Genomic DNA, 17,025 nt, shown 5'->3' with positions numbered 1-17,025 from the left:
ACTGAAAGAACAGACGGTCGCTTACGGTACAGTTACACAAATTGAAACAGCCCGCCGGTATCTTGTCTGACTGCCCCTCGAGTTAGATTCAGGAACGAGTGTCATCATTAACATCTCACCAAATCACTCCAGAGCTCAGTGCTGTCTGCCCTTGCACTCGGAGGCTGGGGTGTGTGAACTGTGATCAGGAGCAAGGTGCAAGGCCAGTTGTAATGCCCCACAGCTGCAATAGCCTGTTCACTTCAGTACAGCAGCAGGTGCTGCGTTTGCCAGTTGGCTGGCCAGGTTGCCTGGAAAGCCTGCTCTTTGTTTTTGAGAGAAAGCAGCCTGTATTGGCTGGCAGTTTTACATGGGGGACCTTGGAGCTGAGTCTGGTCCTGTCCTGGCCCCGGTCCAACCACCCTTTAATGCCTGGAGCAGGAACCCTGGTAGCCAGTTGATTCAGGACAGCCTACCTACCCATGTGAGTCTATTAAAATCGGTGCATTTATTGACCCCTTGCACTGGATAGGGGCCAGTTCACTGCTGTTTTTGGGGGTCTCAACCTGTGAAGGATAACCCCTGATGCATGCTTCCTATTTTGTGGTGCAAGTAACCATTCGATTCTAGCTGTTGAGCTCTCTCCTTTCACTTCTGACACACTTCTGAATGTCAAAGTATTGTCTGTTTTGACTGTGTAAATACTCCATGTGATGTGTGAAGTGTAGGCACATCCCACAGGGAAACAGCTTCACGGCATGTTGCCAGTCTGCTTGCTCAAGTTACACTCGAACTGCCTGTGATCATAAATTTAAACTTGAGCATCTTGCCTGGGGAAATCCTGTGTGATGAAAATGAACTTGCCGCAATTTTTGTAGAATGCACAGAGGGCAGATTGGGTTAGTGAATGTTATTTACTGCAAAGCTGCAGCCCCACTTCTCTCACTACAAACTCTTTAGAACATGAAATTGAACAGTTGTAGAATAGAAATGGTATGCAATTATAAAACCAAGCATTGAATGTAGGTTAGAGAAACCAGTGTCTGGGGTGTGGTGTCTAAAAATGTGTAAACTGCATTTTAACGTTCTCATGATTTCACCTCTGATCTCAGACATTCCTGGTTTAGTTACTCCTGTGACATCACATGCCTTTTATTAAGTACTAGCAACTCACCTTACAATCCGCAGCCCATGCTGAGCTGTGTGGTTACCTCACTGTTTATGATGTCAACCAGTTCCACTGTATGGCTTGTGTGTCCTGTACAAGATAGCTGTTCAGAGCGACTGTTTGGTGTGTGCGAGACCTGTAGAATAACCCTTTGTCCCAAAGATACTCATTCTGTTACTCTGTGATTCTGCTGTGGCTGAGTTCATTAACATGGGTGATTTCTCCTCATCTGTTTCAGGTTATGTGCGGTCAGCTACTGCAGCCTGCTATCAAGTACATCACTGATGGAGTGCGGCAGCACCAGCAGGTAAAGAACCAGCTGCCCATGACAACTCACTTCACCAAACTTTTGCAGAAGGCACTCCAATCATGCCAGTTGCCTGGGAAGAGAGTAGAAGGAGGAATGTTCCTCACCGGAAGGTTGCTTTCTATAGCACTGTAGAATCTTGAGGCAGGTTGTGGCCATTCAGCCCATTGTGCCTATGTTGACTCTTTGTGAACAAGATCAAACTAATCCCATTCACCTGTTTTTTCCCTGTAACTCTGCAAATTTTCCCACTTAAAGCATACATCCAATTTATCAGTTTTATTAAGTTACTATTGAATCTGTTTCCACCACCCTTTCGGACAGTGCATTCCAAATCATCATAATTTGCTGTGGAAAACAATTTCTTCTCATTTTTCCCATTTATCTTAATCCCGTGTCTTCTGGTTACTGTCCCTTCAGCATTCCCCTTCAGAGTTTCATCAAAACCTCTCATAATTTTTTACCTTCCCTGCTCTAAGAAAAGCAATCCCAGTGTCTCTAACCCCTCCATGCAACAAGTTCTTCACCTCTGATATGATTCTGGTAAATCTGCACTGTACCCTGTCCAAGGTTTGATGTCCCTCCTCAAGTGAAGTGAAGTGATCAGAATTGGCCATAATACTATTGCTAAGGCTGAACCAGAGATACATAAAGGCATCGTAACTTTGTTTTTATTCTATTCAATGCCTTTATTAAACTCAGGAACCTGTATCCTTTTAATTAATTAATCTATTGGATTAACATGATGAATATGCAGTTGAGTTTTTCACTTAGCGCAGTTCTCATTGCTGAGCTGCTTTCTTTGGCCACTGCTGCATTCTGGCAACTTTTCAATGCTGAATCGGTGTCACACACATTTACCATGGCTAGCCCTGCTGAGGACTTTGACAGCTGCCAGCTGGGCAGCAGGAAGCCTGTGCTTGTCCCAATAGGGCACTCCCGACTTCAAGCCATCTGGAATGCCAATCTCACCCAGCGTGAAGCGTGCTCCCCAGAGAACAGAATCTGGCATCTGTGGTGTTAAGGCTGTTGGCTCAGGCTTCTGCACATCTCATTCCAGTCTGCACTGCTGCTGGTAAATTTCATTGCACAAACTCTGTAGGCTTCAATTTGTGAGGACTGTCAGACCGGAATAGTTTATTTACTCCAGTGTCTTATTGAGGGAGTGCTGCATTGTCGGAGGTGCCATCTTTCAAGTGAAACAGTAAACCCCATCTGCCGACTGGGGTGGATGTAGAAGACTCCGTGGCACTGTTTCAAAGGAAAGGGGGTAAGTTCTCCCCAGTGTCCTGGGCAATACTTACCCGTCAATCAATGTCACAAAAAACAGATTAACTGGTCGTTATCACTTTGCTGTTTGTGGGAGTTTGCTGAGTGCAAATTAGCTGCTGTGTTTGCTATGTTACAATGGTGACCACACTTCAAAAAGACCTAATTGGCTGTAAAGCATTTTGAGACGTCTGGTGGTCGTGAAAAGTACTGCCTAAATGGAAGTTTTTCTTTGTACAACCATTGCTACAGTTTGAAGAGAGGGACTTCAATTAGTTCATGGTCCCATGTTCCAAAGTGTAATCTGCACAATCATAAACAACAATCATAGCTAGGAGTACAATCCCTTAAAAGAGGGTGCCTCCCTATCAAAGTATTATAAGAATTTCTTTCATTTCCTCTCTTTATCGCTCGTCTCCTCAGGGCATTCAGCTGCATTAGGGTATGATTCTGCAGGTACCCCTCTGCCACCTTATCCCTCAACAGATAGCCCGTCTTCACATGGGAGCCTGCAGGCTGTTCAGCAGCAGTAGGCATCACAGCTAAGTCCAGCTCTATCTTGTATACTTTCTAGCAGGAATTGGTGGGCAATGATTGGGTACAGAAACAGTCATAGGCACAATTTTTCTGTTGGGAATAATAAATTGGAAATGTACTGGGAGGGCTGTGACTGCATTTGTAAAAGTATGCTTTAAGAAACATTGCAGTAACATTTGCAAAATGTGCTGTCACCCTTCACGAGGAGACCTCAAACTGGGTTGCCATCATCTGGTTCATATAACTTGCGTTTCTTTACCCCTTATCCATTAACTGTGCTGTTGTTATCCAAATCTGTGGCACTGTTCAGTCAAGGTAATCATTTCTCCACTAATTAGCTCCTATTTAGTCTGCATGACCCCACACCATGCTGAGCACATGCAAAGAGAATGCAGCTTTCTGCACCTCCATTGTCCTAAAGTTTGACTATCTAACCAGACTTTGCTACATCACTGGTGTTTTCAACTCTCTGGTGTCCTGTGGTTTGAAATTGCTTGAATGCTGTGATTATCCTGGATTAATGAACCTGCAACAAGAATTCAGACTTTCCGCTCAGTGCAGCTTCCAGAATGGGTTTCAGAAGGGCAGGCACTTGCAAAGGAGCTAGGGCAGGGGGTGGGGGTGAGGGTACTGTATTTATTTATCCATTTTGGACAAGGCTACGTCTCATCAGCTGACAGACTCCTTTCATTATTCAACCCCTCTGTCGTAACACATTTAGGAAGGCTAACTCTCAAACCATTTGCTTTGTAGAGGCTCATCTTTTATTGTACTGGTGTTAGTTAACCAAATTCATTTTTGATAGTGACAAGGGAGGTGGTCTATTTAACTACATCCTTTGCTCCATGCAGCAGATGCTGGAGGGGCTCCCACTTGAGATACAGATCCGTCTTCCCAGGAGAAGATTGGAGGCTGAAGCCCCATGACTAAAGGGTGATGTCCTGACAGAACCGAGAAACAGAGGGGGGCATTTTTCCAATCTTGACTGAACCCACCTGACTCTATGCCCTATGAATCCCCCCAGAACTAATGGCCATTCTAGCGCCCCCCGTTTAATATGTTGGATAAAAATGTTGAGGCTTATTCTGTTTCTGGCACCACATAGCTTTTTAGAATTAACCATCCCTGGTAATTACTGGGCGACATCAAAACTTTGACTTGTGAGTTTGCCTTGCCACTCATGTACTGAAAATAGTTATTACCTTGCTGCAATTGTACCTTACCTCTCCAGCTGGGACAAAGCCAGGTATCCTTGTTGATCTCACATCATGCCATCTATTAAAATGATTTTGTTGATCCAGTCAATAAAATCAAGTTACCTTTCCCCCTTTCGATTTGTATCATTAAAAAGATAAGAAATAGGAGCAGGAGTAGGTCATACAGACCCTCTAGTCTGCTCAAACATGGGTGACCTGATCTTGCCCTCAAATCTACCTGCCTGCCAGTTCCCCATAATGGACTCCCCTATCATTCAAGAGGCCGTTGCCCTCTCTAAGTCATTCGCTTCCCAATCAGTTTGAGTCAGGGTGATAGGTGCTGGGGACAAGAACACAGTGCATATGTGCATGTGTTTTTTGTGCCCAAACCCTTGATAACTACAATACTTCAGCACCATCATGAGTGTTAGCATGTTTACCTGGATAATTATTGGAGTGATGTTGTATGGAGCGTTAAGAGGCTGTGATCCAAATTCACTAATTGTATACTTGGTTTTTCTGGGTGCAGTCCAGTCACGCTATAAAATACCTGTGCGTTTGTGTGTGTTGTAGTAAAGAATGTAGAGAGAACATGTGCAGTCATTATGTGTTGTGTGAAAGAGCAGTGTGAGAAAAATATGACTTCACTAAATCTGAAAACATTCCAGAGATATGTGCAGGCTGAGCTCACAGTCAGTTTACTATTAATAACCATGGCTGTGGCTTCTTTGCAGAACAAAGACTCTGGTTCCTTGTACCTTAACCCTTCAATGCCTCCTACTACCTTGTTGACCTGAGCCTGTCATCTACTCTAACACTTCAGTGCAGTACTGTAGGAATGCTGCACTGCAGGAGGTACCAAGTTAGGACTTTAAACTGAAGGCCCATCAGCCTTCAGCTGGACATAAAGGATCCCTTGGCACCAGTGTAGAAAAGTCTCTGTGCACTCAGCAGCATTTATTTCTAGACCTACTTAACGAAAAGTAAATGACGTGGCCCATTTATTTCATTGCTATTTGTGGGGCCAAGCCATATACAAATTGGCTCCCATGTTTCTTGCAGTTAGGGTTGGGTAATAAATGCTGATCTTGCCAGTAATGCTCATATCCCAAGAAAGAATGGAAAAAAAATTTTGAGGGAGGGGTTGGTGTAGGGGTGAGAATGTGCAAGAATTGGTGGTCATTTTGGATGTTAAACTTACTCAGGATATATGGCACCAGACAGACCGTTCAGCCCAACCAGTTCATGCCAGAACGTACCAGTTCTGAAATCCAGATAAGACCTGTGAATCATTAAGCAATCATCAAAGACTGGTTATGAAATAAAAACAGAAAATGCTGCAAATGCTTAGATCAGGCAGCATCTGCGGAGAGAGAAACAGCGTAAACATTTGAGGTCAGTGACCTTTTACCAGAACTGTGTAAAGTCACAGAATTGAAACATTAACTCTTATTTTTCTCTGCACAGATGCTGTCCGATCTAAGCATTTCCAGTATTTTCTGTTTTTATTTCGGATTCCCAGTATCTACAGTGTTGTACTTTTGTGGTTTTAAAGTAGCTCACCTTTATGTTAGCGGTCCACTTATGAGTGAAATGAGCATTCCCCTCCCCACCAGCATCACTTTCCTGTTGTGGTTTCACATTTTCCTACCACCTGTTGTGCTTAATCCAGATTTTTAAATCAGAAATTTTGGGTGATGGCAGACTTTGGTAGATGTGACCTTGCTGATCCCTAGCTACCCTTGAGAAAAATGGCAGTGGGCTATCGTGAACCACTGAACCTTGCAAAGATACTCTCTCAGTGGTGTAAGGCAGGCAGGTCCAGAATGTGGATGCAACAACAGTGAAGGCCATTACTCACAAGAGTATACACTGCTTCAACGCTCCAAGGTCAGATATAGATATATATATAGGTATAGGTCAGGTCATTGACTTGAAATGCTAACCCTGTCTCTCGCCTGAGCCTGACCTGAGTATTTCCAGCATTTCTTGTTTCCATTTCAGGTATAGCATGGCTTGAAAGCAGAGTAAACCTCCTCACAACAATGCAACTACACCTAACCTCCAAAGAGCACCCCTCTTTATATGTACATTTAAGCTTTTTAACTAGCCACCCTGTAGCCTTTTATTAGTGAGCCTACTTGCTAGTGCCAAATTGGAGGTACCTTTATGTTGTGTGCCTGTCTGTTGAGGACTAAATTGATTGTGCCCAATTTCATTTCAAGTAAGGCCCATTACATTAGGAGGCAGCAGGGTTACCCAGCTGCTCTAACCTGGATTCGAAGCCAGACCTGAGGTGAAAGGCCAGTGACCTGGACAGATAAAAGACTAGCTAGTCCATTGAGCATATCCTAAAGTGGCACGTTGTTACTTCTGCCCAGGATCCATCTCCACTCAACCCACAGGCACTCACCTACACATACAATATGCAAAAGGTAAAAGAGAAAAATCTTGCAGGAGTTGAGCAGTTGGTCTTGGAGTCTTGTTAGAAACCATATACAAGAACCATACTGAAATTCATCGTTGATAAAATATTAATTACCATTAGTGTAGAATTAAACAGCACTAAATTAATAACTCTTTCATTAAGGAATGCCAGCTTTGGAATGTTCTTCCTGTTCAAAAGGACTAAATCAGATTAAATCATCTGATGAAATCAAACGGGGTGTGGGGGAAGATTATAGTTTTGCTTTGATAGTCAAAGGGGGAATTCCAATGATCTTATGAAAATGTCCTATTTGATTGCAGTCGCATACAGACATGAAAGTGCACGTTATACTGTTCTGGAAGTGATATGCAGCATGGGATTTATTAAACTGTATATTTCCGATTCCTCTTTGAAGGCCCTGAATGCAATCAGTTACATCTTGCATGAAGTCCCAGTGGGCATGAGCTCACTGCACAAAATTCCTGCTAGCGTTACTTGTCCATGAATTTGCAGTTGAATTGCAACACTGCGTGGTATTCTTTACTGCAAATGGATATTGGAGTTTAAAGAAGGTGAAATAGATGATATGCTGGGGCCTTAGAGTTTCAAGATAAAGTGTGTTAACATTTCATGTGTCTTTTCATTTAGCATCTGCTGTACAGTTTCAACCCTTCTGGATCTATATTCCTAATTTTGGTAGTCCTTGCATGTAGTTGCATGTATTCTCAATTCATAATGAGCACGGGCAGGTTTGGGCTGTTATGCTGGAGAAAAATTCTGTTTAAATTACTGTAAAATTCAGGAAGCAATTCACAGCTTTACTTAACCGGATATTTGAAATTTGCAATTTGAAAGGAAAAAGCTGGAATCAGGTGTAACGGTATTACGGTTGAATAAAGGCAACTACAGAGGCATGAGGGAGGAGCTGGCCAGAATTGACTGGGAGATGAGCCTAGCGAGAAAGATAGTGGAACAGCAATGGCAGCAGTTTCTGGGAGTAATTTGGGAGACACAGCAAAAATTCATCCCTAGGAAGAAGAAGCATACTAAAGGGAGGACAAGGCAACCATGGCTGACAAGGGAAGTCAGGGACAGCATAAAAGCTAAAGAGAAAGCATACAATGCGGCGAAGAGCAGTGGGAAGCCAGGGGATTGAGAAGCCTACAGAGACCACCAGAGGACAACTAAAAAAGAAATAAGGAGGGAGAAGATTAAATATGAGGGTAAACTAGCCAGTAATATAAATGAAGATTGCAAGAGTTTTTTTAGATAAATAAAGGGTAAGAGAGAGGCAAAAGTGGACATTGGGGCCGCTGGAAAGTGACGCTGGAGAAGTTGTAGTGGGGAACAAAGAAATGGCGGAGGAACTGAATAGGTACTTTGTGTCAGTCTTCACGGTGGAAGACACGAGTAACATCCCCAAAGTTCAAGAGAGTAGGGGGGCAGAGGTGAGTATGGTGGCCATTACCAAGGAGAAGGTGCTAGGAAAACTGAAAGGTCTGAAGGTGGATAAATCACCTGGACCAGATGGATTTCCCCAGAGTTCTGAAGGAGATAGCTGAAGAGATAGTGGAGGCGTTAATGGTGATCTTTCAGGAATCACTTGAGTCAGGGAGGGTCCCAGAGGATTGGAAAATGGCTAATGTAACCCCCTTGTTTAAGAAGGGAGTGAGGCAAAAGACGGGAAATTACAGGCCGATTAGCCTGACCTCGGTCGTTGGTAAGATTTTAGAGTCCATTATTAAGGATGAGATTTCAGAATACTTGGAAGTCCATGGTAAAATAGGACAAAGTCAGCATGGTTTCATCAAGGGGAGGTCATGCCTGACAAATCTGTTCGAATTCTTTGAGGAGGTAACGAGTAGGTTAACCAAAGGAGAGCCAATGGATGTTATCTCCTTGGACTTCCAGAAGGCCTTTGACAAGGTGCCGCACAGGAGGCTGCTCAGTAAGATAAGAGCCCATGGTGTTAGAGGCAAGGTACTAGCATGGATAGAAGATTGGCTGTATGGCAGGAGGCAGAGAGTGGGGATAAGGGGGTCCTTCTCAGGATGGCAGCCGGTGACTAGTGGAGTTCCGCAGGGGTCAGTGTTGGGACCACAACTTTTCACTTTATACATTAATGATCTAGATGAAGGAACTAAGGGCATCCTGGCTAAGTTTGCAGATGATACAAGGACAGGTGGAGGGACAGGTAGTATTGAGGAGGCGGGGAGGCTGCAGAAGGATTTGGACAGTTTAGGAGAATGGGCAAAGAAGTGGCAGATGGAATACAACGTGGGGAAGTGTGAGGTCATGCACTTTGGCAGGAAGAATAGAGCCATAGACTATTTTCTAAATGGGGAGAGAATTCAGAAGTCTCGAGTGCAAAGGGACTTGGGAGTCCTAGTCCAGGATTCTCTTAAGGTTAACTTGCAGGTTGAGTCGGTAGTTAGGAAGGCAAATTTAATGTTGGCATTTATTTCGAGAGGACTAGAATATAGAGGCAGGGATATGCTGCTGAGGCTTTATAAGGCTTTGGTGAGACCACATTTAGAATATTGTGAGCAATTTTGGGCCCCGTATCTCAGGAAGGATGTGCTGGCCATGGAGAGGGTCCAGAGGAGGTTCACAAGAATGATCCCAGGAATGAAAGTCTTAACATATGAGGAACGTTTGAGGACTCTGGGTCTATATTCGATGGAGTTTAGAAGGATGAGGGGGGATCTGATTGAAACTTACAGAATACTGAAAGGCCTGGATAGAGTGAACGTGGGGAAGATGTTTCCATTAGGAGGGACTAGGACCTGAGGGCACAGCCTCAGAGTAAAGGGAAGACCTCTTAGAACAGAGATGAGGAGAAACTTCTTTAGCCAGAGAGTGGTGAATCTATGGAATTCATTGCCACAGAAGGCTGTGGAGGCCAGGTCATTGAGTGTATTTAAGAACGAGATAGATAGGTTCTTGATTGGTAAGGGTATCAAAGCTTAAGGGGAGAAGGCGGGAGAATGGGGTTGAGAAACTTATCAGCCATGATTGAATGGCGGAGCGGACTCGATGGGCCGAATGGCCTAATTTCTGCTCCTATGTCTTATGGTCTTATATGCTGTTCACACACCTGTAGAAATGAACTCTTGCCACCTTGTATGAATGTAGAGCTATGAGCTGTGTACTCATTAAAATAGATGACCATATTTGGTTTATTTTACATTCTGCCTTTCCTGAAGGTGCTTTTTAGAACTTAATGGATACCTTATGCAATTAACTTCTGAAAACAATTTGTTATATTGAACTGCATAATATCCTCCTTTGACATTTCGGATGTATTCAAAACATTTCTGACCACAAGCGGTTGATTATTCCTTGTCATCTCATTGAGTATTGATGAGAGTTGATGATTCTCATGCTAGGTGACGCTCTGCCTACTTGCTTGGTCTCTGAATTGGTCTGATCATGAATAGGCACTGCAGGTGACAGCTGGTCAGAGGCTGGGACTAATACAGGATTAATTCAGCCTTCTAGCCATTAGAGGTCAGTTTTAGGCTGCTTTGTTGTTAGATTTAACACCTAAATGTGTATGTAAAGCTTGCACAATAATCCTATTAATAGGGGGTTTGTACGGTGTTGTGATATTGGGGCAGGGGAGTCGTGGCATGGTTAGAGCATTGGTGTGTTATTGGGTGTGAATTTTATTTTAATATCATTGTGCTCGTAAGCTCTTAAATGTCTTCAGCATATAAGGTTGATCTGTTTACCCTTAGAGTAGGTTGGGGAAGTAATAAAGTGTTTTGAGTCATCTGTTGGTTGTGAAAGGTGCTATATAAATGCAAGTCCTCCTAGATTACAATTCTCCCACACGCTATTCGTGATATTTTTCTACATTGTAAGGAAGATTCTTTGCTTGAAGCTATTATGTAAAAACAGAAAACACATTCTCAGTAAAGTGTTCTGAAAAACAGCATCTCACTGATAGATTGAAGAGCATTTGCTAATCATGAATGCATCTTTGCTGGAAAACACAATTTCTTTCTCTGCCGTCCTTTATAGAGAGTGAATGAATTGGAGGGAAAGATTACACGATCAGTCTCACGCTATATAGATTTTAAACAAAACTAATTCCAAATTTACATTAAAATGTAACTCATCAGTTGTTGCCTACGGGTCTTTTAATGGAAAGTATCAGTTCCATGGTCCCTAATAACTAAAATACCTGAGAACTAATGGTTTCTGACTATCATGGGACACAGAAAGTTCTACCAGGGAAGGCAGCTCATCGAAATGAATATGTAGCAGTTTTCACTACACCTACAGCTGTCATCTCATTCTTCCTCTCCCTCCTGTTCATCTTGTGACCTTTCCTATTCTATAGTTTCATGAGCGCAGGTAGAAGTATTAATGATGGGATGGGTGAGTGTGAAAAACCGGACACTCATTTTGCATGCGGCATTGGCAGGATTGTTTCTGGTGGCGTGAGATCTGCACTGATAGACTGCTTCTGGGATACAGATTGTGCCTTTAATTAAAATCTGCCATGTCACGGTTGAGGATCAATGTGAAATTCTTTGCTTCTGACAATCTTTGGTAGCAAACTTTCAAATTCTCTCTAATCCTGAAACCCTCCCATTTGTGGCAACTGTTAAAATGGGTGGAACTTAATTGGAAGCATTGTTAAAATAGTTTGCTGTATTGCTTGGCGGTTGATGAGCAATTGATGGTTTCAAGCAGACAGGTTGGGAAGTGTGCCAAAAGTTGGTGTTTATATTTAGCTTTGTTTCACTGGCACACCTTGACTTACAAATGAGGCTGAGTTAAGTCCATTCAAATTAGGGACCTTGATGTGGTAACTAGAAAAGCATTTAGTACTGTGCGTTTAGTAATTCATTAATACTGGAATGTGCCCTGTCAATACAGTCTTAACATCACTTAATAACATCCTTCTGACCTATCTGTCTGGTTCTTCATTCGCGTGAGTTTGCTCTTCAACCTTCTTGACCGGAGACATATTTCCCTGATCCCGTTCTCTTCCTGCAATCCCACATTTGCCGATCTGTTTCTTTCGCTCTGGGTCTTTGAGGATCCCTTGCCATTAAAAGGAAAAAAAAGACTTGCATTTAGTTAGCGCCCTTCATGGCCTCAGGTTGTCCTAAAGTACCTTATAGCCAATTAAGCACTTTTGAAATGTAGTCAATATATAATATATAATATAATCATATAAGATATGAAACATCACAGCAGTCTTTTATAAGGAAGGGGGTGAAAGGTAATGGTGGTAGGCGGGAATGTGGAGTAAAGGTTACAGTCAGAACAGCCATGATCTCATTGAATGGTGGAGCAGGCTTGAAGAGCTGAGTGACCTACTCCTCTTAATTTGTATGTATATTCATAAGTACAAACAGCAGTGTGATAATTAGGGGATTTTCAATGCTGGTTGCAGAATGAATATTGACTTGAACACTGTAGAGATCCACCCTGTTTCTGTTCAAAATAGTGCCGTGGAATCATTGGCATTCACCTGAGAGGGCAGGGGAGCCTCAGTGCAGAGTCTCATCCGAAAAACAGCGTTTCTGACAGTGTAGTATTCCCTCAGTAATGCACTGGAGTGTGAACCTGGATTTTGTACTGAAGTCTTGAAGCACCTGTGTACTGTAACCCAAAACTGAACAGTACAACTGTGTAGCTGGTACGATTTTGTGTCTCTCGTAACACTATTCTTGTGATAAGATATTAGTTTACATAAACAGATCAGTGTCTCTCTTAAGCTGGAACTTGCACTCTTGTACGTGACATGAATGAATTAGTCAAACAGTTAACATTTCTGTACAACAGGTTTGGGCACTAGATCCCCTTGTCAGTGGTTCACTTCAAAGGGCTGGAATAAAATAATTCATTGTCCAATTGTTCCGTTCAAGCTAAACAATAATGTATTTGGGGCAGACACTGGTGCAGTGGTAATGTCACTAGACTAGTAATCCAGTGGCCCAGGCTAATGCTCTGGAGAAATAAAAACAGAAAATGCTGGAAAACCTCAACAGGCTTGACAGGATCTGTGGAGAGAGAAACAGAGTCAACATTTCAAGTCCGTATGACCCTTCAGAGCTAAAGAGAAGTAGAAATGTGATAAAATTTATACTGTTTAAAGGGGAGTGGAGTAGGTGAAGCTGGATAGAAGGCCAGCGATAGGTGGGGGCTGAGAAGAGATTGACAAATGATGTCATGGACGCAAGACAAAGGGAGTGTTAATGGTAGTAGTAAGAGCTAAAGAAGGTGCTGCTAGTGGCATAAAGGTAAGAAAGCACATTGTGTTAACAGGAAAACAAGGATCAGCACTCTGTGAAAGAACATGGAACAAGAGCAGATGGCCTTTTGGGGGATGGGATAGGGTGAGGGGGCAGTGTTTGGGGATAAAAGGGGGTTAAAAAGGGGATAAAACAATGAATAATTGAATAAAAATAAGTAGATAAAAAATAAAACTAAATTTTAAGAAAGGGATTAAATAAGATGCGAATATAAAGGAGGGAGTTCATGGTCTGAAGTTGTTGAAACAATGAAGTCCGGAAGGCTACAGAGTGCCTAGTCGGAAGATGAGGTGCTGTTCCTCCAGTTTGCGTTGAGCTTCACTGGAATATTGCAGCAGGCCAAGTACGGACATGTGGGCATGAGAGCAGGGTGGTGTGTTGAAATGGCAAGCGACAGGGAGGTCTAGGTCATGCTTGCAGACAGACCGAAGGAGTTCCACAAAGCGGTCACCCAGTCTGCGTTTGGTCTCTCCAATGTAGAGGAAACCGCATTGGGAGCAGCGAATGCAGTAGACTAAATTGAAGGAGGTGCAAGTGAAGCACTGCTTCACTTGAAAGGAGGTTTTGGGCCCTTGGAAGGTGAAGAGAGAAAGAGGTAAAGGGGCACCTTCTGCGATTGCATGGGAAGGTGCCGTGGGAAGGGGATAAGGTGTTGGGGGTGATAAAGGAGTGGACCAGGGTGTCCTGGATGGAACAGTCCCTGTGGAATGCTGTCAGGGGGAGGAAGGAGGGGGTTGGAGGGGTGGAAAGGAAGATGTATTTCATTTATTCATTTTTTTAATCCCCTCTTTTTATCCCTTTCTCTATCCTTTTATCCTCCAACCACCACCCCGTCCCCCCACCCCACCCAAAAGGGCCACCAGTTACTTATTCCTGTTGTTCTTTCACAGAGTGCTGACTCTTGTTCTGCTATTTACACATTGTGCTTTCTTACCTTTATACCACCATCAGCACCTTCCTTAACCCTTACCACTACCATTAACACTCCCTTTGTCCTTTTGTCCATAGCATCTCTGTCAATCTTTCCTTAGCCCCCACCTATCGCTCACCCTCTATCCAGCTTCACCTGCTCCACCCCACTTAAACAGTATAAAATTCATTACATTTCATCACATTTCTACTTCTCTTTATCTCTGAAGAAGTCATGTGGACTCGAAACGTTAACTCTGTTTCTCTCTCCACTGAAGCTGTCAGACCTGCTGAATTTTCCCAGCATTTTCTGTTTTTATTTCAGATATCCAGCATCCGCAGTATTTTGCTTTTATCTTAATGCTCGCGGGACATGGGCTCAAATCCCACAACAGGAGCTGATGAAATTTAAATTAATTAATATAAATGGAATGAATTAATCTGGAATTGAAAGCTACTCTCAGTAACGATGGTCATGAAAATATCATTGATTTTCGTAAAAACACATCAGACTCACCACTTCTTTAAGGATGAAAATCTGCCATCTGAAATAGCCTAGCAAGCCATTCAGTTGTACGGAACTGTTACCATATAGACTGTAGCGATTCAAAAAGGCAGCTCACCACTACCTTCTTGAGGTCAATTAGGGATGGGCATCAAATGCTGGCTTAGCCAGCAACACCCATATCCCATGAAAGAATAAAAAAATATCAGACACATACAGCAGGAAACTTAATTGTGCAAAGGCCTGAGAAACACAGATTGAATCAGTTTGGATTCGCAAGAATTTAAATAACTTTTTCAGAATGTATTTCTTACATCAACCAATAGCTGTCTGCCTTTAGATTACAGAAAAGGCTGGAGTATTTAAGTGGGTTACTGAATATCTAAACTATTAATTAAACTTCATCAAAGGTACAATGAGGCATGGGATAACATGGCAAAATTTTGTTCACACCTCATCTAGACAGTGTAGACTTCATTTATGCTATGACTAGGCTTAATTTGTTAGCTCTAGACCGAAACATAGAAACTAGAAGCAGGAGTAGGCCATTCGGCCCTTTGAGCCTGCTTCGCCATTCATTATGATCATGGCTGATCGTCCAACTCAATAGCCTGCTCCCGCTTTCTCCCCATATCCTTTAATCCCTTTTGCCCCAAGAGCTATATCTAACTCCTTCTTGAAAACGTTCAATGTTTCAACTACTTTCTGTGGTAATGAATTCCACAGGCTCACCACACTCTGGGTGAAGAAATTTCTCCTCATCTGAGTCCTAAATAGTCTACCCCGTATCCTCAAACTGTGACCCCTGGTTCTGGACTCCCCCACCATCAGGAACATCCTTCCAGCATCTACTCTGTCTAGTCCTGTTAGAATTTTATAGGTTTCTATGAGATCCCCTCTCATTCTTCTGAACTCCAGCGATTATAATCCTAACCGATTCAATCTCTTCTCATATGTCAGTCCCACCATCCCAGGAACCAGTCTGGTAAACCTTTGCTGCACTCCCTCTATATCAAGAACATCCTTCCTCAGATAGGGAGACCAAAACTGCACACAATATTCCAGGTGCGGTCTCACCAAGGCCCTGTATAGTTGCAGCAAGACATCCCCGCTCCTGTATTCAAATCCTCTGGCTGTGAAGGCCAACTGACCACTTGCCTTCTTTACTGCCTGCTGCATCTGCATGCATACCTTCAGCGACTGGTGTATGAGGACACCCAGGTCTTGTTGCACATTGACATCCTACCTGTTGCTCATTGAAATTTTTTCAAGTGTCTTGTCATTGGCTGCTATTTCACAGGCAGCAACTTCCATGTAACTTAGCAGGGAAAGGCTTCCCTGTTTTAGCTATTTCAAAAACATATTTGTCCTGTATCTCTGTGAATCCATACAAAAAAATATACTACAGAAATGTTCCTGCCTGAAGCATGACTGCTTCCAGCACATGAGAGCACTCATGAACTGGCCCATCTGTCCCACCACTTCATTGCTGTAGCTCTGTTTGAAATATTTTAAACCTAATGTGTGGTTTAGGGACAAAATAATCTGCCACTGGCATAACATAATTTTCAGATTGCCTTTTCAGATTTGCTACCCTGACAGATTTCTGTTTTTATAAGTCAAAAAGCCCTATCCTGAATTCTGCATATATGCAGTATAAACTTGGATATAATTTGAAGACCTGGTGGTACTGCATTAATAAAGAGTAATTGTGCTTGTCATGGCCACTGCCAAAAAGGAAAAGCCTTGCTCTATAAATATGAACCCTGACCATCAAGGTTTAGACTCATTTGTTGCTAAATGTCTTTGTTTTATGAGGAGGGATTGAGGAAACTGGGCCTGTATTCTCTAGAGTTTTGAAGAATGAGAAGTGATCTCATTGAACTTAGAAAATTCTCTCGGGGCATAACAGGGTAGATGTGGATGGGATGTTTCCGCTGGCTGGTGAGCCTAGAACCAGGGGACACAGCCTTAGAAAAAGAGGCAGGCCATTTAGGACTGAGATGAGGAGGAATTTCTTCACTCAGAGGGTGTTGAATCTTTGGAACTCTCTACCCGAGAGGGCTGTGGAAGCCCAATCATTGAGCATGTTCAAGACAGAGATCAATAGATTTCTGGATTCTAATGATATCAAGAGATATGGGCATAGTGAGGAAAAATAGCATAGAGGTAGATAATCAGCTATGATCTGTTTGAATGGCAGAGCAGGCTCGACAGGCTGAATAGCCTACTCCTGTTTTCCCATGTAAAACCCGCATTGTGCAGTTGTCTTGCAAGTTGTCTGTTTGTCTTTAACATGTGGTTGCTATTTAACTTGCTAAGTTGTGTTAAATGTCTGATGTCACGTTAGTAAGCATCAAGATCCCAGTCCATTTCCCAGTTAGTGGTAGGATGATGATCTACCATTTGAATTCTGCATTATTTTCTATCGTTTTAATCCCAATTTACAACT

General features: G+C 42.8%; 1 protein-coding gene across 2 annotated transcripts in view; it reads left to right on the top strand.

The window, feature by feature from the left end:
• mybbp1a (MYB binding protein (P160) 1a) overlaps nt 1-17,025 on the top strand; it is a 90,328-nt gene that overhangs the window by 63,405 nt on the left and 9,898 nt on the right. For both annotated transcript variants that reach the window (XM_041198271.1, XM_041198270.1), the window contains one exon: nt 1,386-1,454. In XM_041198271.1, the coding sequence (XP_041054205.1) occupies nt 1,386-1,454 (69 nt within the window). The remainder of the gene's footprint in view (nt 1-1,385; nt 1,455-17,025) is intronic.

This window comes from Carcharodon carcharias, chromosome 10, assembly GCF_017639515.1.
Source record: "Carcharodon carcharias isolate sCarCar2 chromosome 10, sCarCar2.pri, whole genome shotgun sequence".
In the NCBI taxonomy this organism is placed as follows: Eukaryota; Metazoa; Chordata; class Chondrichthyes; order Lamniformes; family Lamnidae; genus Carcharodon; species Carcharodon carcharias.
The sequence above is the reverse complement of the archived record's forward strand: the minus strand, read 5'-3'. Positions and strand labels throughout refer to the sequence as shown.